Source organism: Pistacia vera, unplaced genomic scaffold (genome assembly GCF_008641045.1).
Source record: "Pistacia vera cultivar Batoury unplaced genomic scaffold, PisVer_v2 Contig418, whole genome shotgun sequence".
Lineage (NCBI taxonomy): Eukaryota > Viridiplantae > Streptophyta > Magnoliopsida > Sapindales > Anacardiaceae > Pistacia > Pistacia vera.
Window position 1 is genome coordinate 555,739 of NW_022196244.1, and position 25,299 is coordinate 581,037.

At 34.9% G+C, this 25,299-nt stretch overlaps 1 protein-coding gene, 1 long non-coding RNA gene and 1 pseudogene across 2 annotated transcripts; all 3 read right to left on the bottom strand.

Annotated features, from left to right (window-relative positions):
• Positions 1–1,881: 1,881 nt before the first annotated feature.
• On the bottom strand, positions 1,882–2,462 carry LOC116142764. The gene is made up of 3 exons (XR_004130038.1): positions 2,316–2,462; positions 2,003–2,238; positions 1,882–1,914 (listed from the first exon to the last, which is right to left on the bottom strand). It is a non-coding gene; the product is annotated as an uncharacterized LOC116142764 (long non-coding RNA).
• Positions 2,463–4,872: 2,410 nt separating this feature from the next.
• LOC116142756 (germin-like protein subfamily 1 member 13) lies at positions 4,873–5,859 on the bottom strand. Its single transcript, XM_031428162.1, has 2 exons — positions 5,712–5,859; positions 4,873–5,608 (listed from the first exon to the last, which is right to left on the bottom strand). The coding sequence occupies exons 1-2, from the start codon at positions 5,827–5,829 to the stop codon at positions 5,061–5,063; spliced, it is 666 nt and encodes a 221-aa protein (XP_031284022.1). The 5' UTR covers positions 5,830–5,859; the 3' UTR covers positions 4,873–5,060.
• A 3,705-nt stretch (positions 5,860–9,564) lies between these two features.
• Positions 9,565–10,831, bottom strand: LOC116142737 (annotated as a pseudogene).
• Between the last annotated feature and the right edge of the window lie 14,468 nt (positions 10,832–25,299).

The window sequence follows — 25,299 nt, forward strand, 5'->3', positions numbered from 1 at the left end:
CCAAACAGCAAATTATGAAGTCACATCAAGAGAATTCATGCACACCTGTAGTATGTGAGCAAGTGCCATATGGAACTTTTCTAATGGAAGGTCAACAAGACGAGGGAAAATAGGTAGCACCTGAGATCATAAAATTATTAGAGCTGTGATAGTATTATTGAATTTGACACCCGTAAATTAGAAACAAAACAATATTCAGTAATGCTCCTTTATGCAATTAACATAAGTTATTTCAATGCAAATACAATCAAATTAGTAACATGGAAATCAGATCATATTAGAGACAACTAACAGATCTCGTTCCATATTTCTCACTAAATGTCCTAGTGTTTTTTACTGCCAAACTTTATAAATTACTACCAAATATATCAATTTTAGTTTTAAGTTGACTAACACATTTAATCCAAGCTTAATATTTCAAAAATATTATTTCTTATAGTACACCAAATAGTCAACAGAACATATAGTATAACCATACCATCAGATGTGTGATCTTCCACATAATCAAACAAACCAATAACTGCCACCAAATAAGTAGACATTATTGGTGATTCTTGATATGAAACTGTTTTTTGATGCCCATCCACTTTCTCCTAAATTCAGTATTAACAGTTTAGGACAATAGACTACATTAAGATGAAAACATGAAAACAGGAGAGGAGAAGGACCTCAGAGAATGTTTTATGGAAAGAACAAGAGAAATGAGTTTGATAAGCATATCTAATCCCCTCTGCACCACCAGTATTATAGTCTACATTCTCCGAGCCTCTACTTCACCCTTCCATTAATCATAAGGATAAAAAAAATGATTCAGTTAATTTGAAACCTTTAGTGTGACACACGAATCAAAATGCATACATTTTGAAATCTTTAATATGTAAAAGTTAAGTGCCTCCTGTAAAAACACCAAACAATATTAAAGACAGACCAAAGATACCTAATGACTATAGAATCACAAACTAGAAGTAAAAGAATACATAAGTAAATGAAAAGAAAGAGAGGGAGAAAGAAGAAAAAGAGTAGTTACCATGTCATAGTGAGCCCTCTTCTTAGAATCTCGCAGAATCTGCAATGTACCAGAATGAGCAAATCATCATAAAGAGAATTGGGGCTAGTTGGACCATGTCAGAACAAGATCAGTTATATTTTTAGTAGAAAGAACAGAAGTTAACAATCATGATGCTAATGGACAGAGAAAGCACAACTATCAGACTAAATCACATCAGAAAATAAAAATAATAATAATAATAATTATTATTATTATACTTCACAATCCAACCAAAGCTACAAACCTCATAAGCATCTCTTATCTCTTGAAATTTACTATTTGCAAAAGGATTATTCTTATTTGCATCTGGATGATACTTCTTGGCAAGCTGCACAATTTTGTAGATGCCAACATCTTAGACGATAACCATAAAAATAAAAGGTCTGTTAGATGATGGATAATCACATTAAACACAGTGCAGACATGATTTCCCAATGGCATAAGTGGTAGAAAAATATCTGGCAACGCTGCCAACCTCAAATATCCCTAGATTCATAATACTAGTAAAATTAGATGCATCTCCGGTGTACCTTTCCAAGTTCCATTAAGGATCCCCCAAGTAAAACTATTCCTAAAAGTAAAAGTAGCCCACATAACTTTCACCCAAACACTAAAGCCACCTATTTTAAAGAGCTAGGGAAAAATTAAGCCACTGACCCCATAAAGGACAGCTAATAGTGTTTGCAAGATGCCAGAAAAGAAAGAACAATCCATCAGAAGATGTTTTACACTACAGTAAGGGGTTTCCTACGATCATGATTAAAATGTAATTCCCTAACTTAAAAGCATATTAAGTGCTCAAATACTCACGGCATGAAACGCCTTTTTTATCTCATCCTGGTCTCGCTGATTGGAGTAGCAAGATCCTTGAAAATACATTACAATAGAACAATAAGAACCAAACAAATATAGAATGCTCACCCAGAAAAAACGGTTAAGAAATACAATAAAAACCTGCAGCATGAATACAGCGCTTCGCCAATAACGTTCCCGTGGTTGCAAAGTCAGCATGTTTCTGAATAACAAAGGGAACAGAAATGATCCTCATCTTTAATAGCATTTTAAGAGATTCTTCTACTTCTCTCCAACATAAAATCCAAAAAATAACCAAAATGCAACAGCTCCACGAAACCAAAGCTTTTCTCACACCAAAATCAGTGTTTGACAACAATCAGCGTTGTAGAGAGCACCTTGAGCGATGAAGTTGAAATGAAAGAATTAAAAGTTAAAACCCTAAATTGAAAATATTACTGACAACAATAATCACCTTGAGCCGTGAAGTTGGATTTTGAATGAATCAGCGTTGTAGAGAGATTCTGCGATTCAGTGGAAGAGCGAGAAAGAGAGATGTTGGGCGGCAGAGAAGGAAAATTTTCTGGTTTTTGGGCAGAAGATATTGGTTTTTTTGGGGGGAATCCAGTTTTTTTATTTTATTGTATATTTTAATATTTTATAACCCTAAACCTTTGCCTCCGTGAAAAAAAAAGGGTGAAATGGGTGGGAAATTTTGCCTTAGCGAAACTTTTGACTTTTGAGCGGTGGGAAACTTTTGACGTAGTGAATTTTTTTTTTTTTAAACTTAAATAGACTACAACTGTTAATAATGGTTAAGAATCATCTAAAACAGTTAATAATTATTTCAAGTTTTTTATGGTTTATAAACTGTTAAGAATTTGTCAAAAATTACAATTTTTAGCCATTTCTTAAAACGATTAAGAAAATCATTCTTTCAAGAAAATAAGTTTTTTTAATAGTGTTTTTCCGTTGTTCTTTATATTTTCTTGAATTCTTTGATGGCTAGAGCCAACCGTCTGTGCTCCGCACAATCGTCTAGGGTCGTGACATATGGTTTTCCAGAAATCTATCAGAATGAGAAACCAGATGTTTCATATCATTTGATTGACCGTTCGAGATATTGATTGCATTCATTGAAAGCACGCAATTAAGTTAGTTTAACAAGTGGTCAACCCATTCGATTGTTTAAAGGATGAAGTTTCAAAAGATTGACGCGGCAAGTTTTAATCGGGGAAGTGAAAATGACATCAAATCAAATATTGTTAATTAATGTACTTTATCCATCTAAGTTTCTAATTTGTCCGTTGCATATAAAAAATATAGAATAATGTTACGAACACCGAAGACTTACACTAAAATTTTACATCGAATGAAGTGTTACACAGCTATATAGCATATTAACAAATATTCCGTAAATAAACGGTCGTTCATTAAATATGGACGGACGTTCGTGATTATTAAATGGTCGTTCATCTATAATAGACATCCGTCCATAGTTTAAATTAAAAAAATTTAAAAACAAAAATTATGGACGCTCGTCCCTACTGAATGGATGGGCATCCCTATTAGATGGACGCCCGTCTATTGTTTAAATTAAAATTTTTTACATAAAAATCACAATAGATGGACGTCCTTATTAGATAGATGTCCGTCCATTGTTTAAATTAAAAAATTTCATAGTCTCAACAAAATTGTAACAACAATAAATGCATATTGGGTGGATCTAATAAGAATAAAAAGCATGAAAGCAATGCATAGTTTTGGCCATATTCTTATGACACTTGTCCCATTACTTTGAATATAGACAACAAATTTAATGAAGGATAACTACATTTACTTTTTGATATTGATTGAGAGTAAAATGTTGTGTGTAAAATTTTTTAAATTAAACAATGACAGGTGTCCATCAAAAAGGGACGTCTGTCCATATAATATATGGACGGGCGTCTATGATTTTTATTTTAAACAATGGACAGGCATCCATTATAAGTGGACGCCTGTCCATTGTTATTTTCTCATGGACGGGCGTCCATTATAGGTGAACGGTCGTCCAATAATCATGAACGCACGTCCATATTTGATGGACGACCGTTCATTCACGGAATATTTATTAATATGCTATGTGGTTGCATGACACGTCATTCGGTGTAAAATTTCGGTGTCAGTATTTGGTGTCCGTAACATTATTCAAAAATATAAAGCTTCAAAAGAATGATTCCTTTGAGATCCCTGTAATTTGCCTTGATAATCTATTCTATATTTTAAATTAATAACAAGACTTAACGACTTTTTTCCACCCAAATAATGACTTAATTACAATTTTTCTTTTGCATACTTTAAAAAAATATCACTTTATTACCCAAATCAGGCGTACTTCAACTAATCCCTCGAGACTTTGAAACTACGGGTCGAGTAAAAGCTCTAGTAGCCACCCTTATTAGCAACCGAGAAATGACTCAAATTCAAGATCACTTGAATAATACTATTATATTCTTACTTGAAAGTTGGATTCATGGTTTAAAATAATTGATGTTAAATTTTACTAGCTAGGTTTAAATGTCCGAATTTTTTAAAATTTGTACATCAATTATAGAAAGGATGAGTTCGCTAAAACAAAATTATTTAGAGGTACTAAATGAGTTGAATATACTGTGAATGAGACAAAATTATATTAAAGTGTTTAGTCATATATGCATGAAATGTATACAACATAAATATTATGCGTCTATTGAATTTAAAGAATAAATGACAAAATAGTCTCTTATCTAAACGAGAAATACTACACTCACAAACTCTTTTCACTAATTTTTTTCACAAATGTGATGTGTCAGCTCATAATTGATCAGCTCATAATGAGTCTCGTCTACCTAATAATGGGTCCTGCTTGACTAAATACAAACTGATCAATTACGAACTGTTACGTTTACGAGAGAAAATTGTGAAAAGTGTTTATTAACCTATCTTTACTCTATCTAAAATTGTTGATTATTAACAAGTTATGGGCCAAAAAGCAATTGACAAGAACAAGCGAGGAAAAAAAAAGTTAACTGCAATTTTATATCATTAACGAAGAACAGAAATAGATGGGTACGTATATGTACAGAGTACACATATATGAAACCTCTTTATTACACCATTTTTGCTAGAATTTTGCAGACATTATTTAAAGAAATAACTAAAAAGCTGCTACTTCACAGCATTAGTTGACATCATTTCTCTAATTGCCATCCATCCAGAACTTAGCCTGGAGATCCTTCACCACTTTTACGTCCAACTGGAAGGCTTTGGCAAGGAAATCAGGATTAATGGCAGGATCTGATCCAAATACTGCATTTGCAATGGTAATCACACCAGGGTTCTGGCTACTCAAACCAGCAACCGCAACTGCATTTGTTTTTCCAATATTGAATTGGAAGTGAATGAGACCAATGGGGAAAACGAACACATCGCCCTTGTTTAGAACTTTGGTGAAGAGTTTGTTATCGGGGTTGGAAGTGACGAAACCAACAAGAAGAGTACCCTCCAGGACTACAAGAATCTCAGTGCCACGAGGGTGAGTGTGAGGAGGGTTTTGTCCATAGGGAGCATAGTCAATACGGACCGCGGATATGCCAAGAGTGTTGAGTCCTGGAATTTGCTCTACATTTACAGCAGTGACATTTGAACCAACTGGGTTATTTGTGTTTCCAGGATTTTTAACTGAAAAGAAGAAATCCTCAGCTTTGGCGAGCTTGGGGTCCTTGCAGAACTTCCCATTCACAAACACTGCAAGCATGAAAGAATCATAATAAGCATGTCATCAATGTGCATTCATGAAAACAAAAAATAAAATCTTGAAAGAATATACAGAAAGAGCAGTGAGGCATACCTCCGTGCAAGGGGTCATCAACGGCTACACAGAAGTCCTGAAGCGGACTGGGGTCAAAAGCAGAGGCAAATGAGGAAGCCAAAGCCAAGAGGGCAAAAGCCAAAAGGAAACTTTTCATTTTGATGAGTAGGAGGTAGTGAAGGTGAGATATGTTTTTTGTAAGGCAAGTTAGTTTATTTATAGATAAAATTGATTGAACCAGTAGTCTTGATTATTTCACCCACTCGAAGAAGATGATGAAGACTTGCCAAGTGTTATCTTTTTTAAATTTCCATCAAGAGGAGGTCTTTAACAACTAAATCAAATTGTCAATTAAGTAAATTTCTTTTCTTCATTGCTTACATCAATACGTTCTAATCTATAGCACTGGTCCGTGCGCTTTCGTATCTCACTGGGCTACCGGTTTATGTTTCCTTAAAATTCATTGACTTAATCATCCAACATTCATTACCAAGAAAACAGTGAATGGATTACACATATCTGTGATTTTGTTATATAGATATCTAGTCACCCCAGATAATACAACAAGATTCATGTATTTGCTCAAAAATAAGATTATATATATATTATAATATATATATATATATTAATATATATATATTATATATAGATCTATATATATATATATATATATATGTTGTGAAGATTATGCAGAATAATTCAATGTTTCTATCTATATACAATCATAGCCATGCTAGAAATAATTAGAGCAAGATTAAGGAATAGAAATATCGATCAAGCAACGTAATAAAAGGAATTACGAAAAGATGTATATTAGCTGACCAGTCATCAAATTCAGCTGGATTGTGACCCTAAACCTTCTTAATTTCATTTTCGTGCCGGCTAATCTCTTTTCCATATACCCGAATTTCCACTTCTTTGATCTCTACAACCTTGAAAAAAAATCCTTTACGGATTTTAAAAAAAAAAAAAAATTTGTAATTATGTAATGGTTGACAAGAAATTAAAAATAGGTGACAAATCACAATGTTTAAAATTAAACTGTGGTCGGTCTGTAGACACTTGAACCCTATTAGTATCTATATATCTCCATTTTGTCCAACTCAATCCTTAATTATCTTGATGGTGATCATATCAATCACAATCAGGCTTCCACAAAACTTAAATAAAGCCATCTAACTAGAATTGGAGAATACGAGTGTGTGAACATATATCTGTTGAGTCTATTCAGAGAAATTGTGGCCTGATGCATATCATAAATTGGCATTAACAAGATAATCTTGAACAAACTAGTTCAGTGATCATTTTAATTAGTTTGCTTGTAAAAATAGTTGCATCAACATCAATGTTGTAACACCCGGACCGGGCCGTGACGTGGTCAGGGTTTAGTTCCCCAGTCGGTCGGTCGGTCCAATCGATTGGACTAGCCTGTCGAACCGGTGACATCAACATGGCATAATAAAACTTTAAAATTCTAGTAATTTTCCAAATCCAAAATCCAAAAAACAAATATAACATAAATAAAATAAATCAAAAATCCATAAATAAAAACAACAATTTAACAAAATAAAGTAACAATATAACATAAATCGAACCGGTGATGTCAGCATGATGTGGCAGGGTTCTCTGACCCGATGATTGAACTAAGGATTCATCATTGTTCCACCGGTTCAATCTCAGGTCAATCCGATCTAATTACTATAATTGGGTTTAGGATATGGATTGGATAAGGGTCTGATTTCCAATCGAATCGAATAAGGGTCTGGTTCCCAATCAGATTGATCAAACCGACCTATCCTGTCCAAGTTTAAAAGATTGATCATCATGATGAATGATATATTTGCAATAAAAGAATTATACCACCTATATATCTAGAAGAGACTAATAACCAGCTTCGTCCACAGTGAAAGCTAAAAATGAAGTGTTATGTTGTTCAATAATATTAAGAATTCCTTTTTGAGATTATTTCTTATGGCTTTTGGTGTGAACCCCATGATTCCTCTAATGAAATTATATATATATTCTATGACTAGACGATGGAAAAAGGGTCGAAAATCAACCATATATGGGCACAGCAGGTAGAGCTAGGGTTGATTTTTGGGAGGCACTAAACCCTTTTTTTGAGGAAAAATTAAAACTTTAAAAGTTAATCTTATCTTGGCCGGCCGGACTTGATATTAACTCAATTGGATTCGATTCAATTTCAATTCTTAAAACCAGCCGTCTCTGGATTCACTCAACCATAAGAAACTTTGAATGGAAATTTTGATTTAAGAGAAATGTTCTCCCTCTACCTCATTCTTTTACGTATAAAGAAAATTCACTTTTTTTTTTTTTTTGTAGTTCTGGAGTGTCCAAGCTAGTTTGCGCGCACCTTAACTAATTCTCGGAGTATTGAATCCTTTATAAGCCTAAAGGACCAGGTAAGCTACAATATTATTGATAGAGAATCCCAAAGTTTGAATCCAAAACTCAAGGAATAGAACAAATCTCCTTGACGTCAGACTAATTCTAGGGTTGAAAATTTCACATTAGGAGTTTATAAGCATACGTAGCAACTATAGATAAACAATTAATCAACAAATGAGGATGGATTTAATTTAATTGTACATAGAATATCTGAATTCAAATTGTGTTTTTTTTTTTTTTTGGGGGGGGGGGGGGGGGGGGGTGCGCGGGGGCGGGGTGGTGGGGTTGGACTATTGTAATATTATATATTGTCATTCATTAAAAGCATGCAATTAAGTTGACTACTAAAAGTGGTCAATCCATTAGATTGTTTAAAGGATGAAGTTACAAAAATTGATGGGGCAAGTTTTAATAGGTGAAGTGAAAGACATCAAAATCAAATACTGTTAATTAATGTATTTGATCCATCTACGTTTCTAATTTGTCCATTGCATATAAAACATACAATTAAATCTTCAAAAGAAGATTAAACGACTTTTTACCACCCAAGGTTTGCCTTAATGACACTTTTCCACCCTAAAAGTTTCAAAATAATATTTTCTCACCTACAGTTTATGTGCCATTAATACAAATACACTTCACTTTCTCAATCAGCATTCGTGAGTTACTAGGAGCCAAGGTGAAAGAGATTTTATAGAGTGGAGACTAGTGGATCAAATAATGGTGATCGATTGAATATTTGCCATTGGAAATCAACTAGGAACAAGAAAACCTAGCTTTGTGGTGTCTGGCAATCGATGAGAAATCAGGTGTCAGAGTAAAAGGGGTTTTGTAGATAAAAAACCGGAGGTTTAAATGGTTGTGACAGAGAAAATTTTTGATGCCAGAGTCAACTTTGGGTAGTAACGAAATATTAACTTTGGGTGGAAAAGTGGTATTTTGAAACTTTTGGGTGGGAAAGCGTAATTAAGGCAAACCTTGGGTGGGAAAAGTTGTATACTCTCAAAAGAGTGATTCCTTTGTTCCCTGTAATTTGCCTTCATAATATGTTGTATGTATTGAATAAGGATAACCAATAACCATAACTATACTTTAATAATTAAATTAATAACAATATCGAAAAATGAAGAACCAACTATATATTGTGTGACACATTTAAATGATAACATGAAAGTTGACAATCAACAGATAAAATCATAAAATAATTACCATTAATTATTAAATTTTATAACAGTATAAAGACCAACTCCAGCCGTCTCCATAGTTGGACCATATGTAGAATAAGAAAACAGGAGTCTTTGGTCTCCTTCTGAATCAGAAAGGATGATAGATGGAGATTGCTTGGTTATAAAAATTTAGTAAATTTAGCAACCTCTTTGTTACAACAATTTAGCAAGAATTTTGCTGACATGATTATTCACTAATAAGTTGCTGCTTCACAGCATTTTGAATCTTTGACATATATTCTCTAGTTACAATCCATTCAGAACTTAGCCTGGAGATCTTTCACCACTTTTACGTCCAACTGGAAGGCTTTTGCAAGGAAATCAGGATTAATGGAGATTTGATCCAAATACTGCATTTGCAATGGTAATCACACCAGGGTTCTGGCTGCTTAAGCCAGCAATGGCAACTGCATTTGTTTTCTTGATATTGAATTAGAAGTGAATGAGACCAATGGGAAACACAAAAACATCACCCTTGTTAAGAACTTTGCTAAGTGTGTTGTTCGGATTGGTAGTGACGAAACCAACAAGAAGAGTACCCTCCAAGACAACAAGAATCTCAGTGGCACGAGGGTGAGTATGAGGAGGGTTTTGCCCATAAGGAGCACAGTCAATACGGACTGCAGATATGCCAAGCGTGTTGAGTCCTGGAATTTGCTCCACATTTACAGCAGTGACATTTGAACCAGCTAGGTTATTTGTGTTTCCAGGATTTTTAACTGAAAAGAAGAAATCCTCAACTTTGGCGAGCTTGGGGTCCTTGCAGAACTTCCCATTCACAAACACTGCATCAAACAATCAAATCGGTAAGAATTAATGCCTGGTTACATACAGGACAAGAGTTATTAGCTAGCTTAACTTAATATACAGAAAGAGAAGTGAGTAAATACCAGCGTTCTTTGGTTCATCGATGGCTACACAGAAGTCCTGAAGAGGGCTGGGGTCAAAAGCAGAGGCAAAATGAGGAAGCCAAAGCTAAGATAACTAAAGCTTGAAGAAAACCTTTCATTTTGATTTAGGCTGTAAGTAATATTGTGCTTGGTAAGAGGTGAGAAATGCTGCAAGACAAGCTACTCTATTTATAGAAGAAATCTTTTGAACTGGTCTTGATATATTTTACTGTTGGGAGAGTAAGTTCTTAGTTAACTCACTTTAGTGTATGGTTACCCATTTTAAGTGCAGCGGAATATTACTAAGTTGATTAAGACATTTCTAATTTAACCACATCAAACACAAGTGCAGAAAATAAAGAATACAGTCATATACATGATTATGCTAAAATCCCCTGTTAGCCTATATCCATAGCACCTTGTCTAGATCGAAGCAATCCACTAAGTTAAAAACACATTACAAGATAATGTTTAAAGTTGATCTAAGATACAGTAAAAAAAACTCTCCATTCAACTTTACACTTAGCATCACACTCTGAATCTCTAACGTGTAACAATTCCTTGGATCTTCTTCAAGTCGAGAACACACCCGAGAACAGTTTGTGAACCACCAAGCATCAAGCACCGATGCCATGCACCAGCATCAGCAAAGGAACCACGTTCCAAGAGCCATCAAGACAATAAATGATATGGTGAGGTTTTGGCACAAAATGGAAATAAACCTATGAACCTTAAGAGAAGGAATACTCTAAGAAATTTCAAAGTATAATAAAATAAAAGATCAAAAGGTTATATAGATTCAAAATGCAAGATGAGATGATATATAATGTAGGGTTTCTTACTCAACACATTAGTGTCATGTTAGCCAACAAGGGGCTGACCTATGTTTGTCCAAGTAAGGAAAGTATTTCTTATTTTAGTTTGGACCACAAAACAAATCAGGAAAAGAAACTTTATTTCTTATGACTACTTAAGAATAATATGACACATGTAAAAAGGTCATAAAAAGTAAGAGACAAAGATAAACAAAATATTTTTCACTTTATCAGACATACAACTCGTGCTGGGTTGCAAACATCTAAAGTGAAAGTGTAAGCACAAACTGTTGTGCACACACACTTGAAATGAACCAAGCCAAGACACAAGTTTGGCAACTAGTGTGCACGTAGAACTAATATGCACACAGACAACAAAAGAAACAAACCAAATCATAAGATTGGCAACCAGTGTGTACACATAATTGTTGTGCATTCACAACTCATAAGTTTGACAAATATGAATATTTCACATTTATATTTTCCTATCCAAAGTAGATATGATAATAAAAAAATTGCCAAGTCTTCAATGGTGGTTTTTTTAATTTCCAGGCTGCGAGTCATATTCTTTGTTGAAAGTCAAGTCATTGATTGTATTTATTTGATTGTTTTGTTTCCTTGTTATGTATTAGTTAGTGTATCTTGTTTTTTAGGAGTTTTTATTATTTTAGGAGTTTTTTATTTCTTAATTATTCTTTTCCTTTTACAAAAAGATTGAATTCCTAATTGTCAAATCTTCTTGATTTATTTTTATTTTTTTTTTTCCTTCAAGAGAGATTCCTTTCCAGAATTGTCTCAACATTGTAACCTATTTATTTATGTCCTCTTTATTCAATAGAAAAGTAGATCACAAAAGAAATTGAGTTGGTGTTCTTTCATACTTTCATTCTTTATTTTCTTCATGGTATCAGAGCGGGTTTAATCCTTTTTGTCCCTATCATCAAGTTTTTCCTAGTTTTTATCTCTACATCAATAGATGGAGAAAGAAGGCTGAGGAAATCACGTCTCTACCGAGGAGCAATCACCTTCTAAAGCAAGTCCGTTTAACAAAGAGCAAATGGAGACGGTTCAAAAATTATTGTCTTCTCTTCTGTCAGCTTAGTCACAACCCGACTCATCTTCCAACCATGTCATTGGTTACGGAACCTTGACTCACAAAGATATTTTTTTAAGCGCCTTTACTATGGGTAAGAAATGTAAAAAACCTTGGATTGTGGACTCAAGAGCAACTGATCACATGACAGGAGATGCAACAATGTTTGATACATATAGCCCATGTCCAAATAATTTAAAGGTCTGAATAGCGGATGGTTCGCTATCAAAGGTTATTGGTACAAGTTCAGTTGTGCTATCAAAGGACCTTACTATCAACTCTGTTCTTTTTGTTCCTAACTTGGAATGTAATCTATTGTCAATTAGTAAACTCACTAAGGAAAAGAGGTGTGTTATTAATTTTTGCTCCACTCATTGTGAATTTCAGGATTTGGATTTGGGGAAGATGATTGGCAATGCTGAGGAATGCTCTGGACTCTACATCCTTAAGGACCGCCACTATCCACAAGAACAACCTCAAAAGGCAATTAGTGGTAATTCTTTTTTTGTTTCTTGTCAAAATAACGTTAGTGAAATCATGTTGTGGCACTATCGCTTAGGTCATCCAAATTTTATGTATCTCAAGCATTTATTTCCATCCTTATTTAACAAAATCCAAAATCCTTTGAATGTGAACTCTGTCAATTATCAAAACATGTTCGGTCTCATTTTCCCGTTCAACCCTACAAAGCGTCTAGTCCATTCTCAATTATTCATAGTGATATTTAAGGTCCGTCAAAAATAAAAAATGTAACAGGTGCAAGGTGGTTTGTCTCATTCTCAAATGATCACACTAGATTAACCTAGGTATTCCTCATGAAAGAAAAATCAGAAACGATTCAAATATTCAAAAGTTTCAAAAATATGATTAAGACCCAATTCCAATAAAAAATACAAATCCTAAAGTCTGATAATGCTAGAAATTATTTCAACTCCAGCCTAGGAGAATTTCTAGCGAAAGAAGGAATAGTTCACTTAAGTTCATGTATAGGTACCCCACAACAAAATGGAATTGCTGAAAGAAAAAATAGACATTTACTAAAGGTGGTTAGATCGCTCATGTTCGCAACAAATGTACCAAAATATCTCTGGGGGGAAACAGTTCTTACAGCAACTTACCTTATCAATAGAATGCCGTCTTGAGTTCTAAATTTCAACACACCTTGTCACACCCTCCTAAAATCGTTTCCAACAACTCGTCTTATTTCCATCATCCCACCCAAAATTTTTGGGTGCTCTGTCTTTGTTAGGGCTGCAAAAAAAAAAAAAAAATCGAAAACTGAACAGAACCGAGAAACAGGACCGAAACCAGTCCAAAAAACCGGTTAACCGGTTTCGGTTTCAAAAAATGGCTAAACCAGTTTTCCAGTTCGGTTTACAATTTATATCATTTTCATAACCGGTTTAATAAACCAATTTTCCTATAATCCTATTAATATAATAATATTATTTTAATTTTTAAAAATCCTTATTATCTAAAATCCTAAATACCTAAATCTAATATTAGTTTGAAAAGTTTGAATCTTGAATCCCTAACTTCACACTCGACAATACTCCTCCTCTCCTCCTCTCAAACTCGCCGGCCGCCACTGCCCTCTCCACTCTCCATTGTCTCCAAGACTCCAGTCGTCGCTGCCTTCTCCACTTCCCTGTTGATTTCACTCCCAAGTCCTTCTTCTTCTTCTTCATTACTCGTCTCTCCTCCTCCCGTCCTCTCCTCTCAAACTCGTTGGCTGTTGCTGCCCTCTCCACTCTCCAAGACTCCAGTCGCCGTCGTTACCCTCTCCGGTCTCCAACAACTAAATATTTTGGTGGTCAGGTCAGTTGGAATAGGATTTTATATAGTCTTAATTATGTTTCTCAGGTTTTCTTACTTTTGACTTTCATTCTTGAACTGTTTTAAGAAGGGACGACTCGTTCTTGAACTGTCAGGCTGTAAACGTGGGGTTCTGTAGAGTACTTGCACTTGTAAGTGGCTGATTCCTGGTGTTTATTATTGGAAGTAGAATTTAGTCATTGAGAATGTTGAAATTGTTGACCTTGTATCACATTTCAGGCAAAACCTGATGCGGGGAAACTGATAATTGCTATAATAGCTCTATTGATTGCATCCTTGTCTAGTATCTTGATTGTATGTATTCTTTGCATTGGTACTCTCTCTTTTCGCAAGTTGAATTTTGAATGACTTACCTGGTTCTTAAATATATGCTGATGAGTTTTTCTAAACTTTGAATCAATTGTGCAGCCGAAATTTGGTGGGAAAATGACAGACATTGTCTCTGGAGATATTAGAACACCTGAACAGCAAGCTGTAGCTTTAAACGCAGTCAGGGACACCATCCTTGGGATCTTTCTTATTGTTGTTGTTGGGTATGATAATTTCTTGCTTACTCTTGATATATGTATTTTTTTCTCCCATAATTAAAAGAATTCCAGAAAAAGGAGTTTTCTTGTTTTCAGCATCCCTTTGTTTGATTGTCACCTCAAATTAAACATACTTTGGTTTATATGGTGTGCTAGATGTTAGTCTAATATTGTGTAGCAATGTAGTGATTAAATTATTCAACCTAGAAGTTTAATGTGATGTAAGATCAAGTACTGGTGAAACTGCCTGCCTAAAGTGATAGCCTTGCTGATATTGATAGTACATTTTTCCTGCAACTTTTGTAGACATTTTTCCTTTAGCTTGTCATAATTAATTTCTTCCTGGAGTATCATAAAAGATTCAAAAAAAAAAAAAAGTATAACATGAAAGATAGCCTCAAAAGAGAAGTATGGATGGTTTAGCATCATAAAAGATAGCCTCAAAAACAAAGTATATAGGGTGATGTGCCATTGTGACTGATTTGGCAATTTACAAAGGATGGGAAAGCTTTGTCATCTTCTTCGGTAAAGTGTTGTTATACAAATTCTGGACTGCAACTCAACAAAATATCTATATAGTATATAATGAATGGATTCCCAGATTAAGGATAAAATAAAATTGAAAATTGTTCAAATTATCCTATTATATATACTGAGTTCTTATGACATCCGTTAAAATCACTAATATATAAAAAAGTTGAATATTTCGATAGATTTTATTTACAAAAAGACAATACAACATACTTTTTAATGTAATAATTTAATTAATTTTTTGTTTATTTATGATCTTAACACATGCTTTTTATAATACACCTAAAACAATTCTTAATTAATTTTATAATGTATATATTAGAGGTTGATATTAACTTGTGAGTTTTTTTATATGTTTCCATGCATATACTCTTTTTAACTCTTGGATGATTATGAAACAAGCCTCCATGAAAGTAACTAGTATATGTGTTTTCCATTTGTCTTTGGTTTTTTATTGATTGCGTCCCACAAGCTTTAAAATATATCAAATCAAAAACTAAATCTCAGCATCTTAAATAATCTAACCATAATAGCAAGTGTAATTTCTCAATTTAAATTCTTTTCGAATTTTTCATATGTCGTCGACTGGTGACAATACTCGTGCTTGTCAGACGTCAAGTGACATTCATTCACCGAATCCGACACCTGCAAATGTGGCTACAAATCCAACTACTTGCACGGCACCAGCGCCACATCCAACCCAAAAACGTGGGACTTCTATTACTTAAAGGAAGAACACTTCGGAAATGTGTAATCACTTTACCGAGATTGATTCTGAGAATAAGGATGATGCCACTGCATCATAAAATTACTGTGGGAATGTTCTAGCTTGTCCAAGTAAGAGCGGTACAAGTTATCTGCGTAACCATTTAAGTAGGTGTAAAAAGTATCCCTTGAATTTGGTGGACAAGAAGCAAAAGACATTAGTGTTTTAACAAGCACAACAAGCACGTGATCAGTCGAGTAGCACTCCACATTCTTTACTTTTGACTTGGAAATTTGACCAGGATGCGGTTAGACGGGCTTTAGCTAAAATGGTCATTGTTGATGAGTTACCTTTTAGGTTTGTTGAGCGTGAGGGGTTTCGGGAGTTCATGAGTATGGCTCAGCCAAGGTTTCAAATTCCTAGCCGAACAACAGTTGCTTCAGATTGTATTAAAATATATAATGAAGAGTGCCAAAAGATGAAGAAGTTCTTTGCTAAGTTTTCACAAAGAGTTTCTCTCACCACTGATACATGGACAAGTTGTCAGAACCTCAATTATATGTGTCTGACAACTCACTTCATTGATGAAAACTGGGTTTTACAAAAAGGGATTATAAACTTCTACCCCATTATCAGTCATAAAAGTTTAGCGATTGGCAAGGCAGTGGAGAAGTGTTTGCTTGAGTGGGGAATTTCTAAAGTTTTCATAATCACTGTTGATAATACAAGCTCTAATGATGTTGAAATAAGTTATCTAAAGACTCAGTTGGGAAGTTGGAAGGGGAGTGTCTTGGATGGTGACTTCCTCCACATGAGATGTTGTGCTCATATATTGAGTTTAGTTGTAAAAGAAGGATTAAAAGATATGGAGGACTCCATATTCCAAATTCGTTCGGCAGTGAAGTATGTGAGGTCTTCTCCGGCAAGGTTATAGAAATTTAAGGAGTGTGTGACAAAAGAAAAAATTGAAAGTAAAGCTCAGTTGGTTCTCGATGTTGAAACAAGATGGAATTCTACATACTTGATGTTAGAGGCGATAGTAAAATTTTAGAAAGCTTTTGAGTTGTTGGAAATAGAGGATAGTAAGTATTCAGATGAGCTTAGTAGTGGGGAAAAGTTTAGGGGTTTACCTACATGCATTGATTGGGAGTATGCACGATACTTCTTACCTTTTTTGAAAGTCTTTTATGATGCAACTCTACGTGTCTCTAGTTCACTTTATGTCACTAGTAATGCTTACATGCGGGACATTTTTGGCATTGGATTGAAGATTATAAAATGGTGTAGAAGTGTAGATCCTAGGTTACGTACTATAGCTCTGAGGATGAAGGGGAAATATGATAAATATTGATAATATCAACCTCATGTTATTCATTGCAAAGGTACTAGATCCGAGACACAAGTTAGAATATGTAAATTGGGTTATTAATGAGTCTTTTGATACGGTTCTTGCTGATAGGTTAAAGACAAAAGTGAAGGAAGTTTTGGTGGCTTTATTTGAGCAATATAGTTCGTTTAAGGTGGTCCCTAGTGTGCAACCAGGTGAGCAGACTCGAGTTGCAAGGGAGATTGATGTTGATGATGTAGATCTTGATAATGAGGAGTTTATGAAGGTTATGTATCAAGAGAAACAGGTTGGAAAAAAAATTGTGAATCACAAAACAGAGTTGAACAAATATTTAACGGACAATTGTGAAGATGACAACAAGAGTTTTGATATCTTGCAATGGTGGAAGTTAAATTCAACAAAATATGGAGCTCTGTCTATGATAGCACAAGATGTATTGGCTATGTCTGTCTCTACCGTTGCATATGAGTCAGCTTTCAATACGGGGGGCCGTGTATTAGATCCATTTCGTAGCTCCCTCACTCCCAAGATGGTGGATGCTCTTATTTGTACATAGGATTGGGTTCGGGCTTTGCGTGTACCATTCATCATAGAGGAGAGCTTGGACGAAATATCAAAACTTTGACATTGGTAAAATTGCTCCTTTACTTTTAATTTTTTGGTTATTTATTTGTTGTTTTTGTTAAATATATTTTGCAAATATAACCTATCTAATGTGCTTGTCCAATCACTTGTAGAAATTGCGCGTTTCGGATTGGAAAGCACAAGTCATATGGATGATTGAACGACAACCCAATATATGAGGTATATTACTTTTGATTTTTTGTCTTGTATGTCAATGGGCAATATACTTTCCAGATTTATGAAGAAGCTAATTTCAGTTGCCTTTGTTGTTGATGGTGAAGGGGGCCTAATTTAAGGAATAGAAACTAATTTCATATCTCCTCCCCATGCTTCACGATTATTTTTTCATTATAATGTTGCTAGGATATCATTTAATAATTGTTGCAATCAATCCTTTTGCATATTCTATTATGATATTTGGCCTTAATACATAATACCAATCCATTTAAATTATTAGTTTTTGAAAGGTAATAGAGAGAGTAAATGTAAGTTTTGCATTCCTCTTGCAGGTGATTCCGTGATTGCACTTGGCCAATTAAAGAATGCTTAAGCCTTGAAGTGGAGGGGAGATGCCAGTTTACAACTTTTACTTGTTATTTTTTAATCACTTTTGTACTTGGCCATTAAAATTTAAAGGAACAGTTTATATTTTATGATAATGTTATTGGTGATTATTAGTTATTATGCTTGGATGAGAAGAATTCAGTAGCATTAATTGGTGAAATTGTTGTGGATCTTTTGGTTTCTTGAAATTTTGTTATCCAAAAATAGGAAATTTTTTTATCATAACATATAAAAAAAAGGCGAAAAAAAATTTATTAATAAAACTGGTTTGCAAACCGGTTAACCGGATTGCAAACTAAAAATCCAGATCGGTTTGCAAACCGATTTATGCCAAAATCCAGACCAATTTCGGTTTGCAATATGGCTTGAACCGAAAAACCGGTTCAGTTACAAAAAGCACATATCCGGTTTGGTTAACTGGTTTCTTGCAGCCCTAGTCTTTGTCCATGTCCATTAACAACATAGACGTAAATTTGATCCTAGGTCGCTCAATGCATCTTTCTTAGGTATTCCTCAAATAAAAAAGGGTACAAGTGTTACTCTCCAGTCACACATAAATTCTACCATTTGATGGACGTCACCTTTTTTGAAAAACCAGCCTTACTACCCCAAAACTGATATTCAGAGGGAGAATTAAACTCAAGAATATCAATTTTGGGACTTTGAGTCACTCATTGAGTCACCCATCACCACAGAAAATCACATTTCTCCAAAGCCTCTTAATCAACTCCTACCAGTCGAAAACACTAAGTTCATTGTTAACTTGCGGGATAAGGAGCACATCCAAAAGGAAACGGAGGAAGGAGCACTTCCTTAACAAATCCATGAAGCTAAACCAAGTCTGAATTCGAGTGAAATTCCAGGTAATAATATTTCTGACTTAGATAGTGCCATTGATTCCGATTTAGAAAATGATATTCTGAATATGCCCATAGCTTGGAGAAAAAGAGTTAGATCATGCACTCAGCATCCCATTGGGAGTTTTATTTCATATGATAAACTATCACCATTTTCCGTGCCTTTACTGCTAGCATCACATAGATACAGGTTCCTCAGAACATTCAGGAAGCTTTCAAGTGTCCTAAGTGGAAAACTGCAGTTGATGAGGAAGTTCAGGCTCTTGAAAAGAATGGTACTTAGGAAATTATTGAGCTCTTGAGACGGAAGAAACCGGTTGGGTGTAAATGGATTTTCACAATAAAGTATAAGGCAGGTGGGAATGTGGACAGGTACAAAGTGAGGTTGGTCACCAAAGGATTTACTCAATCATACGGCATTGACTATCAGGAAACATTTGCTCCTGTTGCCAAGCTCAATACAATTCGTGTACTGTTATCCTTGGCGGAAAATCTTGATTGGTCGCTTCACCAACTCGATGTAAAGAATGCATTTCTCAATGGTGACTTAGAATAAGAAGTGTATATGGAAATTCCTACAGGCCTAGAATCAAGATTCAATGTCAATAAGATATGTCGTCTCAGAAAATCCTTGTATGGCTTAAAGTAGTCTCCTCGTGCCTAGTTTGAAAGATTCACTAATGCAGTGAAAAGGTATAGTACTCTCAGTGTCAGTTGGACCACACAATATTTGTGAAGCACTCCTCTAATAGGAAACTGGTTGTTATCATTGTATGTGTGAACGATATCATTCTGACAGTTGATCATGAGGAGAAACTATGTAAGATTAAACAATTCCTTGCAAAGGAGTTTGAAATCAAGGATCCCGGGAACCTTAAATTTTTTCTCGGAATGGAGATTACACGGTCAAAGAAATGTATAGTAGTCTCACAACGTAAATATGTTCTGGATTTACTAAATGAAACAGGAATGCTAGGATGCAAGCCTACAAAAACTCCTATGGATTCAACTATCAAACTTGTTAACAAAGATGATAGTGCACTGCTTGATAAAGGAAGGTGTCAGCGCCTTGTAGGGAAGCTCATATATCTATTTCATACAAGGCCAGACATAGGTTTCTCAGTAAGTGTGGTAAGTCAATTCATGAACAATCCTACTAAGAGTTACATGATAGCTATCTATAGAATATTGAGGTACCTCAAAATAACACTTGGTAAGGGTCTTTTCTTCCAAAGAATGATCAAGAGGAATATTGAGATATTTTCAGATGTAGACTGGACAGGTTTAGTGATAGATTGCAAATCAACATCAAGATATTGTTCCTATGTGTGGGGAAACTTGGTGACTTGGAGAAGCAAGAAGCAATTTGTTGTATGTGTGGGGAAACTTGGTGACTTGGAGAAGCAAGAAACAATTTGTTGTAGCCCGTAGTAGTGCAGAAGCAAAATTTCGAGTCATGGCACAAGCAATTTGTGAAGGAATTTGGTTACAAAGATTATTATCAGAATTAAAGGTTCCCTTGGAGCATCCTATGGAATTATATTGTGACAATCAAGCTACCATAATATAGCCAAGAATCTGGTTCATCATGATTGAACTAAGCATGTGGAGATAGATCAACATTTTATCAAAGAAAAGATTGAAGAAGGAATTTTTAAGGTTAGCTACACTCCAACAACTAGTCAAACTACAAATGGTAGAAATAGGGGGGGTTTGGAGTATAGACTATGGAGAAGATGATGGAGGTGACAAGGGGGTTCAACCCCGTCGGAAACAACTGAGATCGATAAAAAATTGAGAGGGTGCGTAATCACCGAAAGTGTTATTGAAATAAATTTTAAAGTAAGCTGGTTAAAAAGTAATTTGTTAATTTATTTGTCAAGGGTATTATAGTAATAGCACCCTCTGCAACCTAAAAATCACTTGTGTTACTTTAAGAGTGGTAATCTGAAACAAATGCAACCAGGGGTACCAACGAGGATTTCGCCAAACCTCAGGTGGGAATATGTTGTTTGCTCTCAATTGGTTGAATAATTGTGCACTGTTGTTCTTGATGTGGAATTCTACTAAGTAATATAATAGGATGAATTGAAACATTGTGGCCTGATGCATATCACAAATTTAACGTTTACAACTGCAAAGAATTTATTTATTTATTTTTGTTTATTCTCTTTATGAAAGTTGAAAATCACTGCATGTAGACCCAGTACATAAATTAAGTAATTAAGAAGTCTTTCTGATTTATTGATCCTTCAGAGGAGTCTAATAGTCGTTAAAATAGTCATAATATTTTTGTTTTTTTTTTAATTACAGTTTCTTTTAGCTTAAAAGATGAATTTGTTTATTGTTTTTAATTTAGAATCTATATCAACCTCCTCTATTCTAATTAGGATTCAGATTATTCAAAAGTTAGCAGTCATCAGCATGCTTCTTAAAGGGAAAAAAAATCATTAACCACCCCAAACTATCGTATGTAATTGCCCCCACAAATTTCAGAAAATATTTAAACACCTCCTACAATGGCACCATTTAACCTGGAGTTAACAGTAGTTACTAAATTAGTGTAAAAGACTATTTTGTCCCTAATTTGTTCTTGAATATAGAACCCTAGTTAGTAAATACGGGTACGGCAAAAAAAGTGTAACAACTCCATTCTACTCATATTCGTTTAAAATATACATAGTAAAAATACATGTAAGATAACATAAAAATTTGAGCCCAAATTTTTCTTTTATTAAACATATACATTCTTTATACAAAAAATTGTATCATGTACAAAAGCATCAAAAAAAGGTAGACAATATAGCCATTTTCCTTCGCTTGCCAACGCCCATCCGACTGTATCCTCACCTAGATCCTGCAAAAACATAGGAAACAACGAGGTGAGCACAACTAATGCTCAGTAAGTAAATCCTCTACTCATCTATCCCCGTAACTCTCTCTCTAATTCTTTCCTTACAATTCTCATTTACTCTCTCTTTTATACTTCTCTCTATTTCCTCTTTCTCTTAACTCTTTTTACTAACTCTCTTTTGTAAGTCACTGCCTCATCTTACCGGAGGCACGGCCGGGACTCGCTCCCACTCTCCGTGACTTCTACTCATTCTATTCGATCGGACTCGGTTATGCATGGATTCGAAACCCTTGGCCATGTGAGCGTATAAACTCTCTCTCGGGTACTCTCAGGTATAGCCCTCATCCGCATGCACTCTCACGGGCTACACCACTTCTCTCTCTCATACTCATGCCGCTCTCTCAATGCGGCGTACATGCGGGAATACTCTACCCATTACTCACGGGTTCCCCATCGCACAACCTACTCTATTCTCTTTTTCTCTCTTTTCTCTTAATAAAGCTCACACTCAAAGTTCTGTACTCTTTCTCTCATGCATAATTAATGCATATGGATGATTCATGCTCATTAATGCATTCATGAAAAGCACAAATGCAATGTTGCATCAAAGATAGTCATTCTGCGCAGGTCACACTCAAGAAGGCATAACTTGAGTTATACACATCGGATTACTACGATTTTTATCTAGTTTTAAAGCTTAGAGACAGGGCTATAACTTTTATGTTTTGGTCTAAACCTAGTTCATTTTGTAAGATGCCCAAAAATCACACAGAAAGTCATGGTTGTGATAGGGCAGATTAGTAACATGTTTTCACTTAGGCATTTTATCAAGCAACTCATGTGCATAGAAACACTCTACTATAATTACTACTCTACTTCATTCTCTAGCCATCCAAAATGGGAGAAAACTCCCTCATATAATCATAATCCCTGTCAAGAAAAGCACTTCCAAATAGGTTTACACAACATCTCTCAAACTTCATCTCAATTTCCATTTCTCAATACACATTAAAACACTTCTCATACATGAAGTGCATCCAACAACCACCAATTAGCTGCTCATCTCAACTCAATTCCTCAACAAGCATAATACATATTTATACATGCATACATCTCTACTCAATCTCTAAATCTCTACTCAAAAGCTTATTCAAAACTCAACTTGGTTGGATTTACTTACCTTGTAATGGAGAGATTTCACTAACACTTTTTCTTTCCTTTGATAGCTTGTCTCTTCTCTACACCTTTAAACAATAAAACCCTAAGACTTCAATATATATATATATATAAGCAAAACTTCACATCTAAAGCAAAAATCCTTACCTTAAGGGTGCTTTAGATTAAGTTTCTATCCCAAACTACTCAAAAAGCTCTCTAAAATTCTTGAAATATCTTGAAATATTGAAAAAAAGAGTTGAGAGGAAGTGGTGAGAAGAAGTTGGCGGTGGAGAAGAAGAATGAAGGGTTTTCTAGACCCAAACCCTTATTAACTCACAATTAACACATGTCTTCCCATTTTGCCCTTGCTCTTTCTTAAAAATTCCATCTATGTCCCTTAGTCAATTACAATAATGCCCTCATTTTTATTACATTCTCCATGAAATTCTATCTCTTTCCACTCCCCACAATTTCAACTAATTTTGAGTGAAAAAACCATTTTACCCCTAATGAAAATTTAAGGGATTTTCTTTCTATTTTTCTCAAAATAACTTTAACAAAAATTCAACTAAGGGCCAACCAACCAATATTAACAATATATCAACCCAAATAAAAGCAAAACAATAAACATTCAAGCAATACATCATAACTTAGCTACATACCTCAAGTGAGGCGTTACAAAAAGGGTACGGGAATTTTATGGATATGATACAGTAAATAGTGAAAAATATGTTTGTAAAAATTCGGTCATAAAATTCGGATATGGAAAAAATACGGTACGGATATATATGGGTTTAATACAGCACATTGTCAATAATACGTTTTGAAAAATACGGTAATATCAATCCTAGTTTTAGTACTTTTCATGGGCCATTTGGTTAAAATCTATATAGCATTTCAAATATACGGGTACAACAAAAAAAGGATACGGGAATTTTACGGGTATGATACGGTAAATAGTAAAAAATACGTTTGTAAAAATTCGACAAAAATTTAGATACGGGAAAAATACAAGAATAATACGACTGAGGCATATAATTCGCGAATAATACGGCTAGGCTAATAAAATATGGCAGTTCGTGAATAATACACGAATTATACGGCTGGGCGTATAATTCGCAAATTTACTAACTAGGTTTAATAGAACCCAACACCACATCACCAGAAGTATGCAACCACGCTCCCCGCAGTCCTCGCGACCGAGCTCACCAGCCGCCACCCACTGTGCACTTCTCCTTCCCAATTGCCTCCTTTCGAACCCCACTCCAATCACCCCTGTCCGCCCCACGCACCAGATGTTTTCAACAATAAAGCCAGAAATGCATTATGTTGGATGGATTTGAATACGGAAAAGATGAGTTTCTGTTTAGGATATAAGGTATGTGGATTAGTTTTTTGTTTTGGAATTTGAATTGATCATGGTATTTTTTATTTTATTATTATTATTTTTTTTTTTTTTTTTTTTGGTCGTTCTTGGTGAGAGACAATAGCTTGAGGCTTTAGATTTGGGGTGGGGCTTGGATAATTTCGGCAGCCGCTAATGAATTGATTGGAAGTGGAGTTTTAGGGTTTCTTCCCAATGCACAATCTCGGGCAACACCTTACCTTCACGGAACCACCGCAAGATGGTGGTGCGGTACTGTTTTTTTCTTGCATCAGAAGTTAAGTGTGTAGTTGACTATTTATAAATTCTTGTGGCTTGTGGGGTACTTTAATTCAGAGAAATATTTCCCATTTCCTCCTTGACCTTATTTTAGCAAAGTTTGATATCAATTATCAACTAACAAGTTTGAAAATGGGGTGACGTTGAATCTTTCCGAAAATGAGGGGTATATTGAATGTCATGACGAATTGGGGGTTACTATGTTATTCGGCCTATCATATAAAAACGAAACGACTTTCTTTGTCTTCTCTTACAATTCTACCTTTTAACAAAAGAGACGGAGCTACTGTCACTTTAGTGCCTGAAACACTGAAAACTCATGAACCCTTCTTCAACACCTCCTTTAAACCCTAACCTCTACCGTCAGTTAACCCCAATTTCAAACCCATCTGATCTCTCAACAACGCTCTCCTCTCTCAAAACCCTCATCTCTCTCTCTCACCAAGCCCTTCAAAATTCCAATTTTCCCCCTCCAAAGTCACAAAATGAGCACTTTCTCCCCTGCCCGTACAACCCCCACCATCTC